At 41.4% G+C, this 21,321-nt stretch overlaps 1 protein-coding gene across 1 annotated transcript in view; it reads left to right on the top strand.

Annotated features, from left to right (window-relative positions):
* Positions 1–7,735: 7,735 nt before the first annotated feature.
* The window catches only part of LOC148219653 (E3 ubiquitin-protein ligase Topors-like), a 28,828-nt gene continuing 15,242 nt past the window's right edge, over positions 7,736–21,321 (top strand). The window contains exon 1 of the mRNA XM_088156456.1: positions 7,736–8,635. Within this exon, the coding sequence (XP_088012582.1) occupies positions 7,736–8,635 (900 nt within the window). The remainder of the gene's footprint in view (positions 8,636–21,321) is intronic.

Raw genomic sequence — 21,321 nt, 5'->3', positions numbered from 1 at the left:
GCAGAGCCACATATTTGCTAAGAACTCCCTGCAAAGCCTGCTGAGAAAACTCTGGGACTCCACTGAGCATAGAACTCCAACCACGAGCCACCCAGGGAGGACAAATGCACTCCCCATCCCACTGGCAACTCTTCAGGAAGCGCTCCAAGTGTCCCTCTGAAGGTCATCCAGGACACCAGGAGCCAACAGGGATCCTGAGCCAGCCCTGCTGCCTTTGGCAGCACTTTGGCAAACGAGCCAGAGCAAGGGGGAGACAACAATGACTGAAACTGCTGCAGGCTGGGGATGAAGGAAGGGCCATGGACACAAGTGCTGAGATGTCTCAAAATCCAGGAGAACTGGGAATCAGCAATGTCACAAGCACGGAAATGATGGATGCCCTTTATGTAAAGTTCCCTGGAGGAGCTTCCAGGGCAGTTGCTGCTAGGAGCAGCAGTAGCCAAAGACAGCAGGAGCTGCACATTTTCCTGGGTCTGTGTCCAGGCCCCAGGCTCTAAGAGCCCTTGTTCCCACAAAGCCCTTGCCCACGGAGGCTGCAGGGTAAAAGCAATCCCATTGCCAAGACAGGCTTTGCAGCTGAAGTCCACTGCCCTTGCGTTTAGGGAATTAATGATGCCATGTAAAGCACAGCAGCTGCGCTGCAGGGCCCTCACAGCTGAGCGTGCTGCTGGCCCACCTGATGTGCCTGTAACACACAAAAAAAGGACAAAGTGATCTGATTCTAATTTTAGTACAGCTCCTCCTGGATCTGATGGCACACTTCCTGACCAGGAGGGCAAGGCCTTGGCCAGAGCCCAGGCCTGGGCTTGGAGGATTTTCTCCTAAAATACCCTACCTCTCTTCATGTCAGTTGGGAAAGTTTCTTCCAGGTAATTACACAAGGCTCTACAGAGCTAGCATAAGCATCTTTGTAGTCTATTTTTAGCTAAGTACTGATGGTGCTAATGGCACTGTCCAGGATTAATCAGGTAAATCAGCTCTGGCTCAGGCCTGCTGCTCAGGTCTCCACACATCAGATATTGAATACAGAGAAACTTTTGATAAAGGTTGTCACCCCTTGTCCTAGGGTACAATGCAAAAATGTGTATTCTATCACCATCTGTTAAAATGTGGGAGGGGTGGTGATCCTTATCTCTGTGGGAGATATCCTCTGCTGATGTGCCATCTGATAAGATCGGGGGATGATCATCGTTATCTTTTCACAACCCATCCTTCCTCCAGAAGATATATTCCGTTAATGGGCCATTAAGTCCTATTGTGTGACTGATAAGATCACATCATCCCATTGGGAGATGCCCCAGCCAGGGGCAGGAGCCAAGCCTTTCCTACCTAGATAAAAAACTGGGGTTTGGGACAAGAAGGCAGTCCTTTCCACTGGATCCCAGAGGAAAGTTGGACCATTTCCACATCATCGCTGGATCTTCAGAGGAAAACTGCACTTTCTACAGGAGCACTGCTTCAACTGAACCACATCTGTCATCCAGGAGGACTGCAGCCACCATTTATATGGACTGTTACCAACACCCTGACTGACAGGGTGTCAGGTTGTATTTCTGACTGTGTCGGTGGTTGTTTCTTTTATATTATTGCATGTATTTTATTTTTTCTCTTTTCTCCTATTAAATTGTATTACTGACTTGGAGTCTCGCACTGGTTTTACTTTCAAACCAACACACCCTTTTACTTCTTTTAGCCCAGTACTTCTAGTCCTGATAAATTCAAATGCTTTCCATACATTCTTGAAAAACACACCATCTAAAATTTTCCCTCTTTTTCAGTGTTTGAATTCTACTATCCACAGAGAGAAAATCAGTCACTTCCAAAATGAGCTTGAAATAAGCTATTCTTTTAAAATAAAACCAAGACTTTTTTTCTTGCTACGGGTGGAGTTTCCAAAACTCCTGTGTGAAACTAATGCAGATTGTTTGAAAAATCCATTTCCTGCCATGAGCAGAGGGAAGCCAACCTGAGCAGCGTGCATCCAAAGCTCAGTTTCAGTAGAAGAGTGATACAAGAGTGACCAGGGAAGGACAGAGGGGCTTTGCAGCTCTGTTGGGGCTGTTCATTCCAGACTGCTGTTCAGAGCTGTAAAAGCAACTCTTGCTGCTGTAGCAAAGCTGTTTGAAGATGCAGTTTGTTCATGAGCCTGGTCCTGCTTGTGATGAAGAAGCATTTGTACCCTAAAATCTACCAGCAGCATTACCAGACCATTCTTTAGCCAACTTGCTGCCAGAACCTGTAATCCAAGGAGCAGCTTGCAGTGAAAGGGGAGCAGGTTCTACTCTCATTCCTTCCAACAGCTCTTACACCATGGCAGAAACTCTCAGCATCCCAGGTTCCCCTTGGAAAGGTAGGATGCCTTCCAAGTGCTCCTTCTCACTCTTCAGGATTCATCATAATTTACAAAGCTTTATTCATCTATTCTGAATGTTTTCACCAAGATAATAACGAATAGTGTAAGGGCCTGTGATGAACTCCTTGAGCCCCTTACAGGGGTGCATGGTTTTTACTTGATGGATCAGGGCAGATGGGAAAAGCAGTTGTCACCTCGATGGAGGGAGGTCAGTGCCATGATCCCTCAGGCCGCCAAGACCGACCGATCACTGTATAGGACAAACTCGGAGGACCTGAAACAAGAGGTGACAATATATAACCTCAGGTGCAGAACTTTCTAGAACTATGACCATATATGGAGAACGAGTAACCAACAGGGGAACAGAAATTAAACCAATTAACATAACACTAAGGATTGTGGGAAGAACAGTTAGGTTTGCCCCAGGCCAACAAATGTCTCCCAGGACTTGAACACAATGCCTGACTCCCTCCCGGTGAAATCTGTCTGACTCTGTGTCCCAGCCAGGCTGACTTCCACACCATGTTTGCTATCTCTTCTGTAAGGGCACTGTAGAAGGATGGTAGACATGCCATTTATTTACAAGAAAGGAAAGGGGGAATTGTAGGCACACAGTTTGTGCTGATTGGGAATGGGGCTGCAGCCAAGCCTCATCCCTAATGGACTGCAACTGTGTAGGACAGGTGAACAGTATTGAAGGCTATGAAATATGGAGTGCCTCGGTATACTAACAAGTTAGAAAAGGGGAGAAAGGGCACACAGATGTAATGCATGTCAGGTGAATGGTATGAAAGGTTGTATTGAAGAACAATAAAGTGCTGATGCTTAAAGCTTTCTTTGGTGTCAGTCATACCTCCTCTGTCAATAGGCCAGGCTGTAGGGGTCCCATCTCTTCAACTACATCATTTATTTTCCTAAGGTCTTGTAGGAGACGCCATTTATCACTATGTGGTTTTTTAATTACAAAAATTGGAGTGTTCCAAGGGCTAGCACCAAAGACACAGAAAAGAGCTGCAAAGAATTGGTATTGTACTACTGGCTGGTATCCTCATGGAGAAAAATCTGTTGGGCTTTTTAAAGTCATAACTTCTCAAAAACTAAGAAAGCTGCTGAGCATCAGTAGCCTAATTGTGAATGGTTTTCTTGACTTGGCAAAACTGAAGCGTTAACTGTGGCCTCTGTCCTTGGTTCAAATCACCTGCCCTGACCTGCAGACAAAAGCACCATCCCCAGCAGAAGCTACGTCAGTCACTTTTCTCAAAAAGCTGTCATCAATTTGTGAGAGGAAAGGAAAACGTGTCAGACACTGTGGATTAATGACAAACTCTGAGACACAGCTCCAAAGCAAAGGGCAGCAGCTTCTCTGGGACACTGCTGGTGCTCCAAGGCAGCCGGGCTGCCCTGGCTGCCCAGGGCCCTGCGCTCCATGGGCTCTGCAGAGCTGCACAGCGCCGGGGCAGCTTCGGGCACCTTGGCCCCTGGGCAGGAGTGGCCTTCTTGCTCTGGATGGCTGCCTGTGGGCAAATGCAGGCTGCTGGCCTTCTGTTCTTGGCCCTAGCCCAGCCTTGCAGGCTAGGCTAATCCTGTTCCCTGTCTGAAATGTGCTAAAGAGGGACTTGTTTGATTCCAGGTCTCCAGGGCATTGATTTGCACCACAAAATAGTGAAGGTCTGAGGCCTGAACAACAGGCCCTGAGCCAAAGCTGCCCTCCAGATGACCCTTCCAACCACACGTTCTATGGATCTGCTCCTTAACCAAATGTTACTATCAATAGGATCTGTGTGTCCATTCACTGGGGAAACACGTCTTTACCTTTTGGCATGAGGAAACCGGACAAGGCCACACCTGGCCTTGGCTCCTCCTTGAGCCCTGGCCAGGCTCAGGGAGAAAACCAGGAGGAGAATGAAATCAGATGTCCCGCACCAGAATTTCTGTCACATTGCTCGTTCAGCACTATCAAAGCTGGGCTACTCTCACAGTGCAGTCGGAAGCCACGTGGCCAGCAAAGGTGTAGGCACCTCAGGATTTCCCAGCTCCTGGCCGTGGCTATTCAGGGCTTGGCTGGCACACCTTCCCTCAGCTGTTGTTGGGGGTTGAATTGTTCCCTTTCTTTCTGTGGAATTTTTCCCATTATGCTAAGTATTTGTGGCTACACCTTAGTAGCAATAGTTTTCTCTCACAGAGGGGTGGGGGATATGGGAAGACCAGAAAAGGAAAGGTGGGACAGGGGCCTGGGCTCTCACTCTTGGTCTTTTGCTCACTCGTGGAGTTGGATGAAGACGGCCAGGGCTCCTACCCAGCGTCCTCCCCGCCATCCCAATGCTGGGAGCCACATTCCCTGCTGTCGGACATCGCTCTGCTGCTCTCCCACCTCACCCTGCTACCCCCGGACTCTCTGCCGAGCCCCACGACCGACACCGTGAGGGGGGAGTCTCTCCTCCATCCCTCTCAGCCCTGGGCCGCCGCCATCACTCCAGCCCTCTGCGACTGCGTGGGCCCTGCCCTGCCCCCAGCACCGGGAACTGAGCGCAGGGAGAGGGAGCCTGTGGCCAAAAGGGACTGGAACTGAGATACACTGCTCTGTTCTGGTGTCAGTTTTTATAGCTGGTGTTGTTTCTGCTGTTTGCCTTGTTAGATATATTAGTAAATAACTGTTATTCCTATCCCCATATCTTCTGCCTGAAAGCCTCTGATTTAAAACTATAGTATAATTAAAAGGGAGGTAGTTGCACTCTCCCTCTCAAAAAAATGAGTTCTTGCCTTTCCTTAGCAAATACCTGTCTTTCAAACCAAAACGTGTGGATATGGATGAAAGGCAAAGGATTGGGGTATCAGGTGATGTATCTTTCTTAATCACTAGAAGCAAGCTTTTGTAATAATGATGAGGTGCACTGCTCAGGTTAACCTTTTCTGACTTTTTTTTTCACTTTTACATGATACTAAATTACACTATTCCTTCAGCTGGTATCTGTGTCTGTGACCCTCTCCACCACCAAAACAAACTCGCACCCAGTTTAGCCCAAGACCTGCCTCTCTGCCAGCCCATTTCTTGAAAACAACCCTGATTGCCATCTCTGCAAATGAAATTCCCACTTTGCAACTTCCTTTTCTGCAGGCAGGTGAGAAGTATCCGCTCCCAGCTTCAGACACCTCCAGAAGCCAACTGCTTTCAGCAGTCACAACCCTGAATTATCAACCTCCTTCCTTAACCTGCCCACTGGCAGCCCACAGCAAGAGGCCTTTGGTCCAAGGATACCCACAGAGGAGCTTGAGGAGGGAGCAGAAACAAAACTCCTGCAGAGTTGAAACCTCCCTTTGTCATATGAGCACACACCAACCTGTCCAAAGGGAAAGCAGGCAGAAAAGAGAAGCTCCTCTCCCACAACAGCAAGCTCTGTGCTTCCTTCAGTTCCAGCTGGAGAGCAGAGGCCATGGGCTACTTCTCAGTTTGGGAAGGAACCCTGGGAATTGGCCTGAACTGGGAGGGCAGCAGAGGGAAGTTCCTCAAAGAAAAGATTCTCTGGAATCAAAAGATTATGACAGTATTTCTGCAGGAAAAAAAAAAAAAAAGGAAAGAAATTTTTGAAGCATTTGAAAAAGTTCCCAGATGGGAATGTCTCCCCTGACACCATAAGCCTTCAGTCTCCTTGTCCATCATGAAGCTCAGGAATGAACCTTCAAGGCTTGCATATACATCCTTGGTGTCCATCTCCAGAGCACAAGCAGCTCCCCAACAAGACTTCTAGTGACCAAAAGAAAAATCTTCCCCCTCCACCTCCATCCACCATCTCTAAGGAGTCTCTTTACATTGCAAGATCTACTTTGGGAGTCAACATTGACAAGAGTTGGCTGCAGGAGGATTTTGCATTGTAACTGTAATGAATAAGATGAATGTGTTTTTACAAACAGACCATGTGAATCCTGTAGATAGGGCCAGGAACTTATAGATAAGAAAGCAACATAGGAAACCCTTAGTTCTAGAAAATGTTACTAACACAAACTGCTGCTCAGCCAAAGCCATGTTAAATTCCTGAACCTAGAGAAAACAAAGACTGGATAGAATTACAAATAGGCTTTTCTTTCTTTTAAAGTACAGTAGGAAGGTGCATATTAGAGGGGGATATAGAGTTGGTGATTTGGGAAGTCTGTACCTTCAGAATACCTCAGCCAATGGGGAAAAGGAAGAGGGAGATGCAGGCAGAAGCTTAGGATACAAAGGAGATTGTGTCCCCCAACAATTTGAGAGACCTCGTGGGAAATGCTCATGGCCTCTGCCTTTATTTGAATAAAGTTATAGGAGTGCTCTGTCTTTTTTTGGACATAAACCTCTGGCATCGTGGATTAATTTTCCTGACAGATTCTTCAGGATTCAGGTGGTGAGGAAAACTCAGCAAAGGCAGAAGGAAAAAAGTAGAGTTTCACCCCTGGGGTACCATTTGTGTATTCACAGATTTCCTTTGTTCAGGGCCCCACATGTCCTTTGGAGTGTGTCCTTGTCACCTCAGGAGTGCTCCCAGGATGGAGGCCTGGCCTCGTCATTGTGCCATTGAGACAACTGCTGCCAAAACAAAAGGCAGAGAGAATTCTTTCCTGGGTTTGGAGCCCCTCTAGACAGCACTGAAGGGACCCATTTTACAGGGCAAGCAAGGCAGAACAGTTCAGTCCTAAACACAGATGAAAAGTGTCCTTGTGCCCATCACCTTCAATCCAGCAGGGCTGCAGAGAGGGACAAACTGTGACTTTTAAACCAAAAGGGACAAAATCTTGTGCAGGGCCTGGTATGAAAAGCCTGGATGTGATGGCCTTGCCCAGGGAGGCAGACGAGAGGCCCCAGGAATAGAGACCAGGAGTGTCCCCAGGAAATCATGGCAGAGTGTCAGGAGCAGGGATTAGGGACAGAGCCAAGGACATGTGATACAGGTGGCTGAGGGAGAGCATCATGAAGAAGTAGAAACTGAAACTAGGAAAGAGTATTTCCTTTTTTCTCCTGACAACATGTACCTGCAGAGATGGAAGGCCTACTGTCATCACAGTATTGGGGAGCCTGAAGTGCAGATGGTGACACTGCTGAGCACTGGATTATGACTTCACGTCCCTCACTGCATATCTTGGGGTTCCAAGGACTTGGAATGCCTTTTTTGTTGTCACGGGGGGTGGAGGCTGGAGTCAGAGAGCAGTGGACTGTGACTGTGAGGGATGGATTGTGACATTGTGCCCCTCACTGCTTCCGTTCAGACATTGGCAGGGCCACTTTGGCTCCAGCCTGAACTCCCACTGATCCAGACTGCAAGGCCAGCAGGATCAAGCCAGCCAAGCTCTGGTGCTGGGCACGGCCTGTTCTTGGCAGACCTCGCTGCCAGTCCTGGAGCCATCACTCCTGATATGGCCACAGAGACAGATGGCAACTGCCCCATCTGCCAGGACTCCCAGAAGGATGTGACTTCTACTCTGCCCTGTCGCCACCGCTTCTGCCTGGGCTGCATCCTGCGGTGGGCACACAGAAATCCCTCGTGCCCACTCTGCAGGACACCCATAGACACCATCAGGTTTTCTGACCGTGCAGACGAGTATCTGGAGACAGCCAGCGCTGCCCCCGAGCAGCTGCCAGTGGCCACCAGCCAGGCAGGGAGAGCTCCCGGCCACCCGGACGAGAACAGCCCCCATGGCCCTGTGGTGTCCTGTCCAGCTGCTCCACAGGGGACACTGTCCCCAGCTGAGCAGGGCCCCTCAGGGCTGGAGTTCCTGGGTGGCCTCCTGCCCGAGGTGTGGGCTGAACTTTTCCGTGGACAGCCGCAGCTGCTGGAGCCCGTGCGGCCCTGGCTGCGCCAGCGGCTGGAGGGGATATTCCGGCACTGGTGGTGGCTGGTTGAGGCTGCAGAGAGCTCCATCCTGCACGACCTGTGCACCAAGGGGCTGAATGCCGAGCTGTTGGTCCAGGGGCTGCAGCCTGTCCTCGAGCACCACACGGCTCCACTGGTGCATGGCGTCATCAGCATCATTGTGGGCCAGTGCAGCGAGGAGGCCCAGAGGCTGCTGGGCTCTGGTGCCATCAGGGACAAGAACAATGGCCCTGTGGCCAGTGCCAGCTCCAGCTCCAGCTCCAGCTCCAGCAGCTCTCAGACCAGCTGGATGGGGGCTCCTGCCCATGGCCCCAAAGTCTATGGTGTGGAGGAGGAAGCTGGCACATCAGACACTGCTTTCCCTGGGGGTCCCAGCCACCCCCCACCCGTGCCTGTCCCCATGGCGTGGGAGCGGCCCCAGGAGGAGCCATGGCAGGAGGCGGTGACAGCGGCTGATCCCTCTGCCCAGGGCAGCAGCTTCAGCCCCTCCATCCCTGTCCTGGGCTGGGACTCATTGCCGTGGGGACCCTTGCACCCCGTTAAGAGAAGGGTCCCCAGCCCCCAGGACTCTCCCCAGCTCTGCAAGAGGCCAACCTGCTGGAAACTCTAGCAGGGTTCTCATAAATCTTCATTGAAGGAAAAGGAAATAAATTGGTTTTTTCCCTCACACAGTCTATGGGTGGTGCTTTCTCCCTGCAGGGCAATAGATGCCAAAGGCAGAGTGGGCAGCAGAGGCAGCTGGTCTCTCTTAAGACCATGCCTTTAATACTAGCCAGGCGTTTTAAACACAAAAGCATGAACGAGACGGGACTGCAGTGGAACGCATCTCGAGCTGCTTTATTATTTTTTCCTCCCAAGCATCAGTCTCATTACAAGATTGGGACAGTGGGAACATGACAGCAGCTCACATCCTCGGCAGCAGCCAGAGAATATGATGTTACAATGCACTTTGAAAATTTTTTGACCAATCACAAAAGCAAAAGCATATTGACAGTAGTTCTATCCAACCACTATAAATACACATAACCATTGCTTAAAACAATGCTTGCTTATTTCGAATACAATACCTACTTGTAAGCCTTAAAATACAAGGCACAGAGCTCCTTTATTAAGCTTAGACCTTCCTAATATCTTGCTAGATATACTTTTCTGCAGCTTAAAGAGTTATTCTAGCCAAGCATTAACACAGAGACCATTGTTCTATTTATCTATTTGCTTTCTACATCTCATATAACTTTTCTGCTGACAAATCTTATGCCTTCCACTTAGCTCCAATTGCAGTTTGCTGTCTGCCTGCTTTTTTGCAGCTTTTGCAGCTTTCCAAAACCCTCTGATTTTAAGGATGCCCACATGCCCTCAGCCTGTCTCCAGTGCTCCTCTCTGTCCAGCCACTGGCACGTCTGCTCTGTTTTCTCTGTGCTGCATGATGCTGACCAGGGCAACCTGCAGATAGTAATTTTTCTGGCAGACAAGCAAGGTCTAGTGCAAACTTGATACTGAATCGTAATTTTATCTCTATGTCCCAATCAAATAAAATTGTTTCAGCACAGATTTATTGTTATTGATAATATTATTGAAGAATAAAGTAGTAAGTTTTACTCCAACCATTATTAAATCTTGGGAAAATACTTTATAAAGCAATAGTCTTCATTTCCTATTAATAAAAAAGCTGGAGTTGCCCAGTTTGAGGGAATTTACTGAAAATATGTATTTAGTAGATACACTATCCCAGGAGAGTAAAATAAAAATGACTTGTAAAAGAAAGCAATATAATAGTGCTGGATGAGAATCAAATATCTCATGAGTAACACATGACTGAGATTAATAGGGACTCAGAGATTTAATAGCAGAAGGATCTATTTTGTAATTCAGTTTATAGGAAAAGAAAGTTTAAAAGCCAAATTGCCTTTTAATGAGAAATTTTAAAATCACCTTTTCAGAAAGGAGGAAAAATAATTATTTTTCAAATCTTATTCTTTTAAATTATTTTAAAATAAAAGAAGAGCAGCAACTCTTTTAATTCAGTAAAGAAAAATCGACCAGGAGATGGATAATGGATAACTTCATTACCAATTTTTTTTCCTTTTTCACTTCTTTCAGCCTGTCTCCACAGCAGACCCACACCATTTTTGTGCTGAGGACCCCAAAACTGGATACAGGGCCCCTCTTGACTTTCTGGATAGCCTTCTTTCATGCAGTCCAGGATATAATTGGCTTTCCAGACTTCCTGCACATGTTGTACCTCTACCTGGAAAAGGTCTGGGCTTATGCCTTTCTAATGGTTTTAGAAACAAGCTTTCAACCTGGCCAACAGATGTAAATTTCAAACAGAAATAAACCAAAAGGAAGTCACAAAATAAATAATAATAGAAAGAGGAAATGCCTAGGAGAGATAAACAGACTCAAGAATGGCTGGAAGAGCAATGTACAACGGAGCCTGGTGACATTGCCCTGAAGTACAGATTGGCTCTCCCACCACAGTGATAACTTTGCACAATATCAGGGACAGGTTTAGCTGGGGTTAATTTTCAACAACTGTCAAAGTCAGATGCTTTAAGTAGATAAGTGATAGGCTTTCAAATGCAAAGCCATTTTGAGAGTCGGGTGGTAGTCTTGAAGCCCTGCTAAGCCTCCAGCTCTAGATTTCAGATTTTCATTCTCTGTATTCATCTTAGAAATATTGCAGAAATGTTATCAGTTCTTTTTCTCACTGTCTCCCAGTGGGTGCCGTTCTTTAAATCTCATTTGCCTTGGCTTGTTTTCTAGACTCTTTTTCAGAATAACCTTTAGCCATCTCAGAGGCTCAGGAAGCTGCCGAAGAAGGCTTTGGGCAAAGTTCTTTGTTTGTCATTCAGTTAGTGTGAGTGAATATTGTTCCACCTGCACAGACTCTAAGCAAGGCTGCAGCCGTGGAGACAGCTGGATGAACACATTAATGTTGGGCTTAGTGGTTTTTTCACCTTCTCTTCCATGTTCACATCACCAGTGTTAGATAGGAATTTTTCTTGAGGTTGACTGCATCTCTCAGGAAATAACTAGGTTGTTACATGCTCAACATTTTTAGATAAGTACTACCTATATAAAGAAATATCTTGAGATGTTTTCTTTGTACCCCTCTGAGCTCAGATACACCAGACTACCCATGAACTGATCTTCATGAATGAGCATCAGATATTACTCTTAGAGTCCATTTTTCCAAACTGGTTAATCCTTCGGCTGTGTTATTTGCATTTTGCCACAACAGATGTTGTCATCTCTCGTTTATGGATGCTGCCACTGCTAAGCACCACGATATTACTGTCAACAGTGAAAAAGAAAGGGCCTAAAGGAAAAATACCAGCCAGCAATGGGGTTTCAATTAAATCTACATTTCTTAGAAAACTTTCATTTCCTTTATATTTTTTCAATTGTTCTAAGGAACTAGAAATAAAACACATCCCCTAAAACTAAACATGAAATCTCATTGCTAGAATCTATCTTTTCCCTACTTCTAAGACATAAAGCAATCACCTCAGAATCTCAGAGATTTGTGACAGCTCTTTACTCTGTCTTGTCCCCCTTTTATTTCTTCTTCAGAAACATCATGTTGGTTGTTTGATTAATCTGGAATCTGTAATACCTTTTCTACCCAAGCACCAATGAGTTATAATAAAGTTTTAATGAAAGGCTTTTAAATATGTCACAGATTCCTAGAATAATTTAGATCGGGAAGAATTTCTCGACATTTGTAAGTCAGATGGCCTCCTTAGTTCTGCACGTTGGCTGACTGTTATAAGAACAACTTCTCTCCAAATTAGTGGATACCCTGGACTTGCCACAGGAAAGGAGGGCAAAGAGAGAAAAGGGTTTTATTGACAGCATACAAAGGGATATTTGGACATTTCCAGTGATGTTGAGGACTGGAGAAAGCAGCTGGAGCAGTGTAAAACAATTGTGTTATGAGAGCAATTCAACAATAACTCAGAGTTACAAATCAGCAGTGGTTCTTTTCCATTTAAATTCAGTGACGGGGTAGGTGTCTGGGATATAAACACTTGCATTAATCTAAATCCAATATTCAGCAGTGGATATTTGCTGAATCAAATAAGAAACTCATAATTAATACAATGGGCTTTTCTTTTTGGTGTAACATGCTCCCTATTTTCTCTAAAGAAACGAACAAAGACATGCACACACACACAAACCTGACAGCAAGGCGCAATCTTTAAGTGTGGAGGTCAAGGTTAAACTTTGATTTTAGGATATCTGTGTGATTTCACTAAACTAGACATGTTTAAATGAAGTGAAATCAGTTCCACACAAAAGAAGGAACTCGAGGGAAAGAAAATGCACATTTTCTAAAGGGAAACTTAGTTTAAACAAATATTTAAAACCACAACTGAAAACGTTAAAATTAAAAAAGCTGCATTGCTTTTGGGTTTTCTTTTTTCTGTTTCTGCAGAGTACTGCCTATATAATATATTTATTTTCCTGCTATTTCTCCCAAATTCAATTATCATTTTAAATGAATTTTCATATTTACTGAACACCACTGATACTGTCTTTATAAAATTTCAGTCAAACTCAGAAGTTTAAATTCATGTTCTCCTTGCAGTGAAAAGCTTTAAGACACAATTAACTTTGAAATACTCAGAAAACCTTCATCATCTTCTTAATGAGATAACAGCAATTTAACTCCCTTTCACAAGAGAGCATTAACATTTTAATTCCTAATCAAGGATTTTATGAAACCTATTGAAATGATTCTATAATATTCAAAATAATCCTGTGGTATTTTCTATGCAAGTAACTGACTTCTTTTAAAGTTTTGTTTTTCAAAGATATTGTCCCAAAACAACTAGGCAACCAAAGTGAAACAAAATGGAAAACCCTGACAAAAAGTCATTGAACCTTCACCTTAAAAGAAAAAAGGGGTAACTGTGCTTTTGCAGAAATGAGATAGAGTTATCCCAAAAGAACTGAAATATTTCTGCTGAAGTGTTTCAATTTCTTGTAGAAATAGATGGGCAAAATTCAAAGACAATTTTAAATTTCTTTTTTTTTTAATTTGAATTTTAAAAAATTTTTAATTTTAAAATTTTGGTTTAACATTTGGTGTTAATTTTGTATAGGTTTGCCTGAACTGCACAAATAAATAAGAGAGAGGAAAAAAATAACATTACTAAGCATGATACAGTTTTAGAATAGTAGATGGCATCATCTGTGATGAGAGCAGGAGCATTTTCAGGATGCATATTTCTCTACTGAAAAATCTCACTCTGAATAGTTATTAGTACTTTAGGAATGAGAGACTCTGCTGCCCAAATTCCTCATTCTCCCAAAAGAATATTTAGCTGCTCTCTGCCACACTAGTTCATGCTAAACCTAGCAAGTTTCAATTTATTACTAAATACGCCCATGTACTTCACTTATTTTGCTCACAGACACAGGCACTGAGAGAATATAAAATCAACTGCCTTGAGAATCTCATATAACCAAGATTTTAGAGTAGTTAAAATGTAGTTCTTCCCAAGTGGTTTTCCATAAAACTTGTCTTCATTTTTTTTCCTTCTTCTTTTTTTTTTTTTTTAAATTACACTAAGCTGTAACTGTGATAATGTCAGCTAAACAAGTTATTATCTCCCAAATTTCAGTTATCCTACAAGTGGAATTATAAAATTGCTTATATTATCACAGTCTGTTGGTTTTCTACCTGTAGATTTTGAAGTTATGTTTGGCTACTATTTTTCTCCATCTCTCTGGACGGAGAATAGGGGATAGAAACGCAGATCCAACAAGCTGAGAAGGATGCAGTGTCTTACGAGCTGCCCTGATTGATACTACACTTATTTTCAAGCTGATGTCACACATACACACAAATCCAGCTATTTTCTTTTATCAAACTTATTTTTACTGGGTGAATTTGTTTTGCTCTGCTTAACCATACCACAGTCAGCAGTAAGCTGCTTATAGCAATCTTCTCTTCAATCACAGTTATCATTTATGACATAAAGCCCAAATTCCTCCTAGGTGCCCTCTGCAGTTAATGGCAATTCAGAGGCACTAAGCAGAGTTCTTAAAATGCCTAAAAAATATCTGTTTCTCTTTACAGGCTGCAGGGAATTTCTAAATAAAAAACAGGAAATAATCATAACAACAATTGGAAAATCACCCCCTTTGGTCTAGTCACCTTGATTTGCCTCCACCGTCAGACCATTCACCTGTTTTGCACCCTTACAAAGGGTGAAGTCTGTTCTTTTTAGGCTGAAAACGGAGGTAAGAATTTGAAAACTGCTTCTATATCTTGTAGCTGAAATCCCATCCACTCCAGAGAAGCTGTAGTCAAGCCCCCTTTGCTGGACCCTTTGGAATGAGGAATGTGGGTTTTTTTCTCAAAACAGCATAACTCACATCTCTGTGGATTCATCGTGCTTCTTATTGATCCATTCTATTGCCTAAGAACTCCAAGATCACTGTATTAAATATTGTTTTACTACATAGTGATTTTTAAGAAATATTATTTTAGAAAGTATGTACAAAACATTTTGAACTCTCCTCACTCTAGGAGTTTCAGGCACAGCAGCCCCTTAAATTCTGAGGCAGCACAAAACATTTCCGTTTCATCTCCTGCTACAATTTCACCAAGTCTTCCTGAAGGAAGAAAATAGAAAGCCTTTAAGATTCTCATTGAAACATTCATCTTGTAAATCACATCTTTGTTCCAGTTAATAGTTTTGAAAACTTCCTCCCAAAGTGAATCTTTCTCCAAGCAGATGATCTGGCAAAACCCGTGTATGATCAAGTGACAAGACAGAGTTTGTAATCTCACAAATTTGTTTTTCCCCCTAACACCTCTGAAATGTATTTTTTCTGATCTTATTTGTTCTTTAGAATCTGTGAGCAGAAGACAAGGATATTTTTGCTTGTTGGGAAAGTGCCATAGCAATGTGCTGTTGATTAGATATGCTCTTGTCCTTACCATAAACCAGAGACACTGAACTACCAGAAACATCAGGGATTTCATGGGAGGAGATAAGAGACACAAAATCTGGTTTATTCTTTAAGTTCTCTTGAATAATTCTGCAAGTTTGCAAAGTGCACATAGAGGTAGTCACTAGAATGAGAGGCCATTATTCACATCCCCAAGTCTTTGCTTCATAGTTTTCATATAGTTCGTAAGTGAGGGATAAATCCAAGATTGGTCTAATTAGTAAGGGTAAAGGTACACTTTGGTGTTTGATGTGTGGGGATCCCTGCAGCCCCAGAAGAGATGTTGAGACCAATTTCTTTGGTTTCATTCCCTCACAGCAAAAAATAAAGGAAAAAACTAGCCTCAAAACACACAAACACACTTGTTAAAGCAGTTTATTATAATAAGGAAAAAGTCATCTGACATTTACATTGCCATTTCTGTAGATACTTCAGGCAGAATACTGTACATATGAACTGTGGTTCTTGTAAGTTACACTGACTATGAATTAAAACTTACACTAATATATGAGGTAAAAGCATTTTAGTTTGGGTCAGCTAGTTGGCTGGACTCCATTCATGATATATTAACACACTCATTCCAAGAGATGAGATAAAAGTTACTATAATTAAAGCAGCCAGCTGGTGGTCACAATTGCCATGCTGTGATTTGCAAGTCATGGGTGTAGCCACGTGAAATGGAAAGCTACCAGAGAACAAAAGCATTTAAAGTGCCAAGATTTACTGTTCTAGCAAGTGTGGATAAAAAGGCCAGAACCAGCGAGCCTGATTTCCTGCAAGAAACAGATGGTAAAAAAGTCTACAGAATTAGCATGCAAACACAGATAGATTGCTGCAAATGCCACCAGCCTTTCTTGCATCAGATCACATTTGTGGGAAGATGAGCAGTTCATCAATGACCTTATTTCAGATTTCCCAGCAGAGCAGTGTCATTTCAGAGAAATCCATCTTTCCCTACATAAGTAGTATCAGTTTCCAATGGCTGAAACAAAAAAAAATCTCTGAAGGAATATTCTAAGAATATAAAATATTTATTTTCATCCAGTACCAGAGGAAATCCAACATCTACCATCATATTAATCATCTACCATGATAATAATAATAATTTAAATTAATATAAATTGGCTGGGGAAGGTGCAAAACGCTGCCTTTAGATCATATTCATTTGCAATAAAATTGATTCCTTTTGTGGAGGGGATCATAACATTAAAGTTCTGATTTCTGGTAAAAATAGATATAAAGTTTACTTAAATTTTTATTTCTAATAATCTCAATGCATCTGCTGAGCTAGGTGAGAATGAAAAGAGACAGTAAAAATGGTTCTACATTGGTCTCATTTGATGTTAAATGCTTAAGGTTAGATATCCAAGTATCATTTATGAAACATTACCAATGCTATGTTTGAATTATTAAATGAAAAAGACAGAAAGACTGGAATATTATCCACTGCAAAGAGAAAGATTTCAAAGCTCCAATTCACATAGCATCAAGCTTTTCACTTCATTACCTAGAAGAATTCACTAGCACAATATATGATAAAATTTAGCACTTGTACAACACAATTTTTCTAAAAACCATCTGAACTCTAGAAGTGTGAAGGAGACCTTCTTTAAAGGGTAGCAAGGTTTAAAGGTTTCTCCCAAACAAAACCTTTCCAGAAATTTTGACCAAAAAAAATGAATCTAGGTTTCATGTCTCTAAACATAATGAAGTGATGGGATCCAATTGCTTCCATAGATTGAGAGTTCAGGTAGAACTTCCCTTGAAGTGTCTTTAGGGAAGATGTCAGTTTAGCATAACATTCAAAACATTATCACTTACCTATATATCTATTTTCCTCATAATTTCCAATTGTTTTAGACATATTTTTCTCTCTCTCCTCTTTTCCTAAAACCACTTCCACTTTTATGAATGCTCATTGAATTTAGATGACATCATTCATCAGATTTCTGATTTGGCAGGTCAGTGTAATATGAGAGAAAAAAAGAAGTGGGCTGTTAAAACATTTTGATTACTTTTTTACATCAGGAAAAATGGTGATCCGTGCCTGGTAAATACTATCACTAGTTATAGCACATATTAATAGATCTTTATCTGGATAATGAAATACCTCCCTTTAATACCTAATGGCTCCAAAAGCAGAACATTTTTTAGTTTGGGAAAGAGAGAACATGATGTATAAATGGAAAAAAAGAGAACAAAGGGAAATAAATTATATTACTAAGATATCAAAGTATTCTTTCCCAGGTTTATCCCAACATACCTGCCTTTAAATAAAAAAAAATCTGAGTATTTTAAAAAGCCTGAGTGCCAGTGCTCACGTCACAGATCATGTCCAGAATATTTGTTTCCTTTTCTCTCCAGTTCCAGGGAAAAACTGGTAAAGGCATACTGATAGTGATTTTTTTATACTAACGATAAGTATAATTTATAATTTTATGAGGCATCTTTCATGTATACTTTAATAAAACATTGTACACTAAGAACTGAACATCTGAGGCATTCAAAAACATCATGCAAGCTGAGATCTTTTCCAAAAAGAAAAAACTGTGCCCGTATGATATGTGTGGATCATTTTAATGGAGTTAACACATCAAATAGTTAGATTTAACAGTAAATTTGAGCGTGTACCTTAATTTCTTAATGTCTTAAATATTGTAAGTCAGTGTGCAATAATCTGAAACAAGGTCAGCTATATTGCAAACATGTAAGTCAAATTATGAACGTGTTATCAAAAGCATTACAGGGATATGTGTTGATGTGGAAGCTGTAGCTATATCCTATCATATCATCCATTTCTAAAGAACATAATTTCATTTTAAACTTTGTTAATTATCGAAACAGATTTGAGTAAGTTGCTTGAAGCAATTATAACATTATTTCATACACAATCTTTATATATTTGTCACTGATATTAAAGCTGTTTAAATAAAACAAACAATAATGTATTTTAATTTTTGCCAGACTTTCAAAATGTGGAGCAAATGCAATGCATAATAACATTATTATACATCCAAGTCTTTTTTAGGAGTAATCTTTGCACATGATATCAAATGCAGTTGTGTTTTGCAAGTAAGGCCATCTAGTAGAAAATAAATTGAGATGAGTAGGTTAATTCTTGAAGACTGCCCAAATAGCTCATTCTTGAGAATGCCACCTGGCTTAAAGGTCGTTTAAGTATCTCCTACCATGTTGTGTTCCTTCATTTAGCTCCTTCATTTAAAGAGATTAGAATTTACAAAGTGAAAAATGTAAAAAGAGACCATCAGGATACTATCAGCATCCTATTCTCTTCAGGAAGAAAAATATCAGTGGAGTATCTTATATTCCCATTTTTTCCTCTGGAGGCAAAATCAAGATCTGAAGTTTCTTGCTACTTACATTAGAAGTACCTCCTTTCTCTTTCTCAAGACAGTATAAAGCCATTTTTTATGAAATGAGAAAAGTTAAGTCTGCATAACAAATCACTTAATTAGAGCCATGTAATTAGCTTGCCTTGAGAGAGCCCAGTAAAAGCAGCATGTTCTCAGCAATTATTCACCATAACAGTGAGAGGAGAATAAAAGACAGAAAATCACTGAAATCTTGGTAGAGCAAATATACTTGCCTTCTTCTAGAGGAGTTAATGAATGCCACAACAGCATGGATTTAATGCTTCAAGATAGAGTGCATATTCTATCAATAAAGAAATAGGGCAGCTAAACTCTAAAAACAAATGAATAGGCAAAAAATAAGTTCCCTCTTGAATTGTTCAGTAAAATAATGTAGCCATTTGCAGAGGAGCAGTCACTTCCATTAAAGGCTTTTCTCTGCCTGAGCTTTCTTTTCTCCATTTGCAACTTTTTTCTGTAAATATTCGGATACTCCTTCAGCTTGTTAAGGCACACATCACCTTTCCATATGAGGTGCAGAGTCTTTGATATGTGTTTTCTTGGCAGTAAATTCTATACTGTGACTCCATTTCAGACTGCCTATAATCCCTTCAGTGCCCCATATGTTCATCTTTTTTAATATCATCCTATACTTTTTCCTCACAGTTTCAATAAATTTGTGATACCAACAATGACATAAACTAAATCCTAATTTACATGTCCTCTTGATAACCATCATTACTAGAAATTATTCTTCTGAGTCAAAACACTGAACAAGTATTCATTGTGCATAGGCAGGTGTGTGCAATGAACATATGTATAACTGTGAAAATTATGTGTAAAATAGTAAAACGCATTAGAAAATATACAATTTCCCTCTATTCTTTATTCACTATGGGAGAAGTGCATGAAAGACAGACTGTCAACAGCTTTCACATGGTCTAGCCAAAGGAAAATAAACCACTAGAAAACATCACATCATTTAGTTTGGTTTAGTTCTCCTTATGGCAGGAAAATGAGTCTATAATGATTAGTTTCCATCACAACTGGAGCCACTACACTTGGATACCTGCGGGTTTCTCTGAAAATAAAATCAAAACCAGAAAAAACCACAACAAGAGTTTTCTTCCTGTAAGATAAAAAAAATCACACATCAATCTTTTCTCTCTACTGAGGCATATTATGAATCAATTCACCTTCCACTTTATCTGGAATTTACAGAGTTTAATCTTCTAGGCATTTTGGATGGCTAGGTGCAATTTTCCAGCATAATATCCAAACATTTTTAAGCATTACTGTCTGCTTAAATAATTAATCTTTTCCAGTGGTGAAGTGGAAGAAAATTATGTGGTGGTGGACTGGTGACTCATGACTGGTTCAAGACACACCATCAGGATCCTGGGCTGTAGTCTAAAGACTGAAGAGAACAACTCTTTAACAAACACATATTCTCAAGCTTTATGGTTTCTATCCAGCTGTTAAGTACTCCCACTTCCAGCTTACCAATTATAGGAAATCATTATAATAATTGTATCCAACTGCTAGTTAGATATAAAATGACTGACATGATAATACACTACTAAAATTCATAGAATTGGCAAGATATTAAATTAGTAGCTTTTCCACTCTCACTGACAAGTGAGACTCACTGACAAGTTTTAACTTCAATAGTAGTTAAAACTCACTCTTTGGAGGGATTTTAATTGTTAAATCCAGTCTTATTCATATCACATTCTCAGTGGTTTTTTTATTTCAGGAATAGATTTCACTGTGAATTATATGATGCAAGAAGGAAATAAATCCACCACCTCTCCAGCTATAAATTGACAATTCAGCTTTCAATAGACTAAAGGAGCAATGAAAATGAGAGTGCAATGATCTTGTCAGACAACTGAGGTGTTAAATGAAAAAAAATTTCATATTGATTTTTCATTCTTCCTTCCCCCATTTTGACTGCATCAAATTCAAAGAATGCTGTTTCTCCCTCAGCTTCAACAAGAGTTGACAGATACGAAACCAAACAGTTCAAGGGACACACTAATTTGTCCAGTGCCAGGGAGATAAACTCATAATGGCTTGTGCTCTTTCTGTACCCTAGGCAAAAGAGACACTTTAAAAGGCCAGCTCAGAGTACAATAAGTTATAAACTGAACGAGTGAGGAGCAAAAGGACTTTATCCTCTCAGTGGGATACCAATAAACTTTGGAGACAACATAAGCTCGTGCCTATCTAGAGCATCATTCCATTCTGGGCCTATAAAGACCTTGAAATATAACACTCCTGAGGGCATTTTCCAGTCATTTCCCACCTGATGAGACGTAATTGAAAGAGAAGGGGCATAACATCTTCTTTCACTAAAGCTAGCAGGTTTCATACAATATTTATGGGTTTGGGTTGCACACACAGGGATAATGTGGAATGAGCAATGCAGAAATCAAAGCCTTCTTCTTTGGCCCCAGAGCTCTGTAGTCCCTATAAGGCTTATAAAACAAAAGAAAGCATTTCTAAGCAATTTATATATCGTCCTAGTAAACAGATTCTTAAAAATAGTGACATGGAAAAAGAAAGAACGTTGTAGAAAATAGATGTTGAAGGTTTCACAGAATGAAATTTCACTTAAAATTCATCTCACAGGTGCTCTCCCAAAGAAAAATGTTAGAACAAGCCAGTTCTATGTTTGAAGAATATCTTCCATACCTCACTAGATTGAATTACACATAAGGACAGAATCCTTTAAAATCACTCTAAACATAGTGAGAGATGACATTCTTTCTTTGACACTGCTATA

This window comes from Sturnus vulgaris, chromosome Z, assembly GCF_052056855.1.
Source record: "Sturnus vulgaris isolate bStuVul1 chromosome Z, bStuVul1.hap1, whole genome shotgun sequence".
In the NCBI taxonomy this organism is placed as follows: domain Eukaryota; kingdom Metazoa; phylum Chordata; class Aves; order Passeriformes; family Sturnidae; genus Sturnus; species Sturnus vulgaris.
Note: the sequence above shows the minus strand (reverse complement) of the source record. Positions and strands in the feature narration are given on the sequence as shown.